The following is a 7109-nucleotide window of genomic DNA, read 5'->3' as shown; positions in this document are numbered from 1 at the left end:
TGCTGAACCAACACTTTTCTGTTTGGAGGATGCAAGAGTGGAATGTGGGAGTATTGACTTTTGCAAAACAGCTTGTTTTTTGTTTCAGTACTTGCATAGCTGATGCGTTTGACTTTTACACTGCAGTATCTTGCTGAGCGTGGAAATATGTGCAGCCTTTGTATTAATGCTGTGGCTTGTCGTGGTCACAGGGCACTTAAATATGTTGTGTTCTACAGGAGTGCAAATCATGGGGCTCAGGTAGAGGCAGGTGGTCTAAGCTGCCGTGCTAAATCTAGCTGTGGACTCCAGGGACAGCACGAAGGCAAAGAGCTTTTGCTGTGAAATCCCGTTTCTCTTCCTGCCCAGTACAAAGAGCAGGTCTTGAGAGTGAGCTGCTAAATACCGCAGTCGTGAATCATTAAAGGACATCCCTGGAACTCTAGTAAGGCACTGGGAGAATCCCTGAGCGGTAAACTTGCAGTTCAGACACTGCCACTATCTTTCCGTCGGTATTACACAACTCCTCACCGCGTCACTGGTGGGGACAGCAGTCTCCTTTGGATTCTCTCAGTTGAGAGAATGCTGTGGGTGGGGGGAAAACAAGTCACTGAACTAAAGAGAAGAAGTTTCAGGCTGCTGGAAATGAAACTTCTCCGGGGCTAGGGTGGAAGAGAGAGTATTTTGAAGCTGCAAGGTAGGAAGTGTAGGATTTTTATTTGGCGTGATTTGAAGCTGCATTTAAGCTGAGTGGTCCTCTTTCATGGTGGATTTCACTTGTGCTATTACAAGTTCTAAAGGCAGAATTTTTGACTCGCATCAGATGTCTCTTCCCAACTGATAGACAAAGTTGCATCTTTGCTTTTTCTGTCAGTCCAGCTTTGTAAGGAAAAGTGTTATCTTAATCCATGTGACAGAGCAAGAGGAGGAGAGGAAATAGGCTTTGGGGAAGAGGCCTGAAGACACCACGTGCCTCAGTATGACCTTGCTCTACAAATCCTGCTTCCCTTGTACGATGCTGCAGTGCTGTGTCTTCTGTTACAGCTCTTTAGATCTTACACCTCAAATCAGTTCTGGGTCAGGGTTTGTCTGGGAAGCATCTTCTCATGAAGGAAATGGCCTCTTCCAGTGCTGTTTGAAAACTGGTCGTGGTACATGCAGCAGTGGTTCATGGAAGTGTTACCTTACTGTGTGATGCTTGACTTGCAGTTCTGACTGCATACCTAGAAGAGAGAGAAGATGGCAGGTCAAGGTGGAGCGATAGGTAACAGGTGACTTTAAATTCAGAGCAGCTACACTTTCTAAGTTCTCGTCCCCTTTATTCAAAGGATCCAGAGGTTGCTACACATAGAGGTGAGAGCTCATCTGGAAGATGTCTGTTGACTCTGCTGGGTCTGGCGTTCATCTTGGCGGGAGTTGTGGTTGGTGGAGCCTGCATCTACAAGTACTTCATGCCCAAGGTAATGTGAAAGTTCTTTTTTTCTGTAAGCATCATGGAAGGAAAAAAAAGTCTAATTATAACTGGATACACCTCCAGTAACTGGGACATGAATACTGCTCTGCCCTTTCTGAAAGCTCCAGACATGACAGACCTGGGCTTTATTGTAGTGTAAGTGTTAGAAATATGGTTTTAAAGCAACCTTGGCTGTAAAAATAACTAGCCTTGCTCTTGCCTTCAGCACAAGGTGTACCGTGGTGAAATGTGTTACTTTGAAAATGAGAATCGTGATCGTGCAGTGGAACCCTATTTCCTCCCCATTGCTGAGGAAGCTGATATCCGAGAAGATGACAACATAGCCATCATCGATGTGCCTGTTCCCAAGTTCTCGGACAGCGACCCAGCAGCCATCGTTCACGACTTCGATAGGGTGAGTGGATGTGAAGTGATGGGAACAAACTGGTCTTGTTGCTCTCTGGGAAACTGGAGCAGATGGTGGTTGTAACAGCTTCAGGGGTTTCGTTGCTGAGACCTTTAAAGCTCACTGTCAGCAGCGGCTTCTCTTTGGGGATGGGTTTAAGAGTGGGAAATCTGACCCTTTCAACTCTGTAAGAGTAGATTTAACTTCTGCCAGGGAGGACTGTTAGAGTGCTAGAGCGGAGTTCATTCTGCAGTGACTCTGATCGGGTCCTTTCGCAAAACAATGTGTCTCGGTGCTGAGCTGCCCATGGGATGTCTGGAAGCGACAGCTGCCATTTGGTCAAGAATCCCACATAAATGAAAGTGGATGGTTTTAGTTTAACCTTTTTGTTAAAGGTCTGTCAATTGTATTAGCTGGTACCCTGAGGCAGCTGGAAAAGCTCTTGCAGGGCCTTCGGAAATCAAACCTTGGCAGGGCAGGCACAATCACAGTAAAGGCACCAGGACTGACCTCTGTAGCCGCTGCTGTTAGCAGCTGCGTGGAGTGCCATGCAGCCAAGCTGTGCTACCTGCCTTCGCAGTGTTCGCAGCTTTATCTCTCTTGTCTTGACAGAATCTTGTCTAGAACTTTAAGGATTTGGGCACCTGAAGGGCTTGAGTCGGTTCTAGCTAAGTGCTGTGCAAAGTCCTAATCAAACAAGTAGCTGTGTTGATAGTTCCAGTCTCTGCAGTTCTTGTGCTCGGCGGTAACACCGATATGACCTTCTGGAGACTTACGCCTCAGAAGAACCAGCTACAGGGGGCGTTTGCTTATCAGCAGCTGGATGCCTTTTGTTTGCACAGTGCTAATTGTTCTGTGGTTAGGAGAGCAAAACTCCCAAATACCTTCTCGATATTAACTGAAACTGTGCTTTTCAAAATAGCTTTTGACGGCATATCTTGACTTGCAACTGGGTAACTGCTACGTGATCCCGCTGAACACCTCCATCGTTATGCCGCCACGGAACCTGATGGATCTCTTTGCGAAACTGGCGGTATGTGGAAGCGTTACTGTCTAGTTGTGCTGACAAGATCATTTTGGGTACGAGTGCTGGGTGTTGCTCCTGAGCTCCAGTCCGATGGCAAGAGAACTGTTCCAGCATGGGAGTACCTAATCCCCCGCTCAGTTGCTGCACTGAAGTTAAGGCCAGCTGTCAGTGCATATTATGTTGAGTAGAGTCGTGCTTAATGCTCTTAGCAATACCAAGCGTCATGGAGGCTGAAAGCAACTAGCAAATAGGGTTGAATTTAGCTGTTGTAAAACAATTTGATAAAGCTCCAAATGTTGAAAGGCTAAACCTGACAGTTAGTAGCGGAAAGCTCCCTCGCCCCGTGAGTTCTGCTGAAAAGAACAACGTGCACGTGTTCTCCTGGTTTATTGGCACTGTAGCTCGGGGCTCACTGCAGGCGCTTTGACCCTTCAGTGACTAGAGCCGGGATTTTTCCAAGGTATGGGTCAAGTCGATAGAGTTCGCTGCTACTGTGGAATTAACTGCCATACCGGGCTATTGTGTGTCAAATGGACTTCACAAAAAAGTCACTGCCTCCTCCCCACCTCATGCTGGAGGCCACCTGATCTAGCTTAGCTTGTGCTGCTTTCTGCGGCTTCATGAAGACATACTTAATCGTGTCTCCCTGCCCACACTTTTAGGGAGTTGGTCATGAGGGGTGGGAAGTTTTTGCATGGTGCTGTGGTGAAGACTGAACTTTTGTAGGTCACCTTGAGGTTTTTTGTATTATAAATATATTGCCTCAAACATGGAAACTTTCGTAATACTTTTTCACCTCTTTCACTGCAAACTTTCTGTTGCACACAAGTAAACTCAAAGAGGTTCTATCTCTGTTGGCTTTGTGGGAGGCGAGCGAAGTTAAGGTTAACAGCACGTTGGTTGAATGTAACTGCAACTGTTGGAAATGGCCTTTGTCAGGTTTTAAGCTCTCTGGAATGCAGCTGTTGGGGACTAGCATACCTTAGCATTAACCAGAAGGAAAGATGAAACTTCTGCAAAGAAGGAAAGATGAAAAATCTTTGCAAAGCAAAGAGTGAAATGCGGTGTTTGTCCAAGGTGAACAGAATACTGTATCTCAAGACTTTGTCTCTTTTAGACTGGCTCTTACTTGCCTCAGACCTACCTAGTCCGTGAAGAAATGGTGGTTACAGAGGAGATAGACAACGTGTCTGATTTGGGTATCTTCATCTACCAGCTCTGTGTTGGCAAAGAGACATTCAGACTTCAGCGCAGAGACCAGATAACAGGTAAGTCCCCTTCAGGGAAAAAAAATCTCTTGTTCAACTAGGGAAGGGGTGAATGCTTAAACCTTTGAGTGCTCATAGGGCTGCTGGGTGTTTTCCCCTGCTTTCAGGTATGTATCTGAAGTGTCATTTGAATGTGGTGAGAGTTTCAGTTACAGAGACAGAGGATACAAGCTCAAACCAACTTTTTAACTTAAGCCTATTTCTGTTCCATCTTTTGGTTGAAGTCTTAAGTTACTTTGGCCACAAAACTCATATAATAAATCTGATACTGAGCCTCTGTAGCTGCAGCATAGTCTGCAAGTGTCCTGTCTAAAACTGGGTTACAGGATGACCAAGCAAAAACATTATCTTCTGCTTCACTTGCTCTGAAAAAAAAATTAACAGCTAGCTCCGGACATCCCAGACTTCCTCTCTGAAAGAGGAAGAACACTTTACAGGAACTACTAGCGAGTTACTCCTTTGTCAGTTGGAGCCTTTGGCTCTGACAAGCACGTTTGGCTTGTCAGAACTCTGCTCTGCTTTTCCTGCCAAGCTCTTAGGCAAGAGCTTCCTCAGCCCAGCTACTGCTTGCAGCTGTCTGCTCTGTGCTTGAGGTGGAGGGCTCTCCGTGTGGGAGCCTGAAACTGGCCCTGTGTAGCTGACTGAGTAGGGCACGTGAAGAAGCAGAAAATGTTGCCTTTACAGGAGGGAGAGACGTGTCTTGTGGCTGTTGTGAAGGTGCTTTTATGAACAAGTGTCGATTGTTTGCTGCTGTGATGGAAAGGCTGCGGTGTCCCAACACTGCTGTGAGGAGGGTTTTTGATGAGCCCTTAGATCCTCTTGCCGTAGCTTGCTGCTGATACCATTGCTGCGAAGGAGAGGGCTTCTGCAGAGTGCTCGCACAGAAGGTTTCAGTGCATGTACAATGCTGCTTGGAGCAGGTTCTGTCTGTAGCTGACCTTGTTTGCCCTTGAAAGCTATAGTCAAAGGGATGAGTGCTGCGGAGGAGAAAGCTGTCCAGGGACAGCTCTCAGATTCTGTAGAGCTTGTGGGTTCACCGGGTAGATCAAACCGACTTCCAGTTCTGCGGCAGTACCCTGGAGTTCTAACTGAAGGCATGTGAGAAACCAGACAGGTCATCCTGACCGTGCAGTGTCGTACCCAGTTAGATGGCCACTGGAAGCCTGGTTTGCAGAGAGGAAGGGGAGAGGAGTTGAAGGACAGCCTCTTTGAACGTGTGCGTGAGCTAAAGCAGTGCCCTGCTGGGTCGGCTGTAAGAGCGGGTGCTTCTGGACTCGGGTGGATAGCTCATCTCCCTCACTCTGAACAATTCCCTGCTTGTTAAACACGCTGTGAATCTCTCTTCTTTAGAGGTTGTGTATTGAAGTGCTTTAGCTGAGCAGCTTGTCTTTGGCAGGACTACTCTATTTTCATCTCCTAGTAAAGATTTTCAGCTGATACAGGTAAACTGCCTGGGTCAAATCCAGTGCCTGCATGTCCCAAAATAGAGAAAATCACTTTAATAGCGTTAGGAAAAACTTCAGTAAGGTCATCAGCTGAGTGGCAAATCCCCCCAGGGCCCTTGGCGAGGTGGAGGCTGCTCTGTAGAGGCTGTGTTCATACATGCTGGCTGCTGGGAGGGCCTGGTAGAGACCTAGGGATTGTTTTTGTTATGCACCCTTTCTGAGTTTTTAAACTCTTTCTCTGTAATTTCAATCTGCTTTGCTTTTTGTCCTTTTTGTGGTTAGGAAGACATTTTGCCAGAGAAGACATATTTAGTGTTGTATCCTCTGTCACTAAAATGGTGGTGGGGACACCAGGAAAAGGTGCTCCCTTGCTCTGTTCCCAGTGGTGTACATGGGCCCTTCCTGTCGCTACCATTCCAGAAACAAGGGAGGTTTCTGATAGAGAACAAACTGGTACCAAGCTCTAGTAACAATTTCTGTCTGTAGAAATGCCATGTACTGAATTACGGTGTGTTGCTGCTGTTCTTAACGAGATAAAACCTGTCGGTACTTGCTGTGGGGTTGGAGATGTGCTTTACTGAGGCTCTCGTCTTCTCTCATCCCCAGGTCTGCAGAAACGTTCAGTGGAGAACTGTCGCTCAATCAGACACTTTGAAAACTCTTTCGTTGTTGAAACAAAGATCTGTCAACAGTGAAAGGTGTTGGATGGGAGGTGACTAGTGCACACCTTCATCGAGAAGTCTGAGTATTAGACATCGACTTCTTAAATTAAAATGTGCAGTGATAATCAAAAGCCTTATGCATTTTCTGTGTATCGCTTGTATTTCAAAAGACAAAGTCACCATTTCAGCTTTCTTTTGATCCTTGGTAGTACTTCTCAGCTGTCTCATGTAATAAGACTTTAAATTTGAGTAAGGTTTTATTTTTTAGAAGGTTAATATCAGTTTATCTGTTGAATGTGTTTGATTTAGTGTAATCTGGGAATGGCAGAAAAATATATATATATATAAAAAAATGTTAACCAGTTCCTTGGCTGGAAGCAGTTCTGCTCACCTTACCCTTCACAGGATAATGACTATGAACAGTCTGTGGTTTGCACATCTCGCGTAGCTCTGTAGGGTAGCTCTGCATTCCGTAACCTGGCTGAACAAACCTTCCGACGCGCAACACTAAAGGTTTATTTTAACTGCCACGTGTGAAGCATGTGACCCCTAGCCTCAGCGACCGGAACCCTTTAACACTACCCTCTTTCCTTTTGTGCAATTACTGTATTGAATTCGTCTGTATATTTGGAACCTTCCCCCAGCTTACGTTTAATTCCTCCACCTCTGTTTGGGTTTGCTCTTGGGTTGTTAAGTTAGGATAGAGTTGCTCTTAAAGCTCATCAGTATTTTTAGTTACGAATTGGTTTATCCTGTAACTTCCTATTTCAGGAACCCGTTCTGGTAGAGCTCACTTGTGAACGTGACTGTAGTTGTCAATTTAAACTACTCTGGCTTGTATGAACTTTTTAGATCCACTTTTTATGAGC

At 45.8% G+C, this 7109-nt stretch overlaps 1 protein-coding gene across 1 annotated transcript; it reads left to right on the top strand.

The window, feature by feature from the left end:
• Positions 1 to 1290: 1290 nt before the first annotated feature.
• ITM2A (integral membrane protein 2A) lies at positions 1291 to 6768 on the top strand. The gene is made up of 5 exons (XM_010134626.1): positions 1291 to 1439; positions 1659 to 1847; positions 2761 to 2871; positions 3983 to 4133; positions 6185 to 6768. The coding sequence occupies exons 1-5, from the start codon at positions 1431 to 1433 to the stop codon at positions 6271 to 6273; spliced, it is 549 nt and encodes a 182-aa protein (XP_010132928.1). The 5' UTR covers positions 1291 to 1430; the 3' UTR covers positions 6274 to 6768.
• The last annotated feature ends 341 nt before the right edge of the window (positions 6769 to 7109 follow it).

Source organism: Buceros rhinoceros, unplaced genomic scaffold (assembly GCF_000710305.1).
Source record: "Buceros rhinoceros silvestris isolate BGI_N320 unplaced genomic scaffold, ASM71030v1 scaffold15574, whole genome shotgun sequence".
Lineage (NCBI taxonomy): Eukaryota > Metazoa > Chordata > Aves > Bucerotiformes > Bucerotidae > Buceros > Buceros rhinoceros.
The sequence above is the reverse complement of the archived record's forward strand: the minus strand, read 5'-3'. Positions and strand labels throughout refer to the sequence as shown.

Bases quoted from the DNA above. Each gene is read 5' to 3' on its own strand.
- ITM2A (XM_010134626.1), top strand. The intron at 1,848-2,760 runs GTGAGTGGATGT...TTTTCAAAATAG, and splicing joins TCGTTCACGACTTCGATAGG to CTTTTGACGGCATATCTTGA. The intron at 4,134-6,184 runs GTAAGTCCCCTT...TCTCATCCCCAG, and splicing joins GCGCAGAGACCAGATAACAG to GTCTGCAGAAACGTTCAGTG.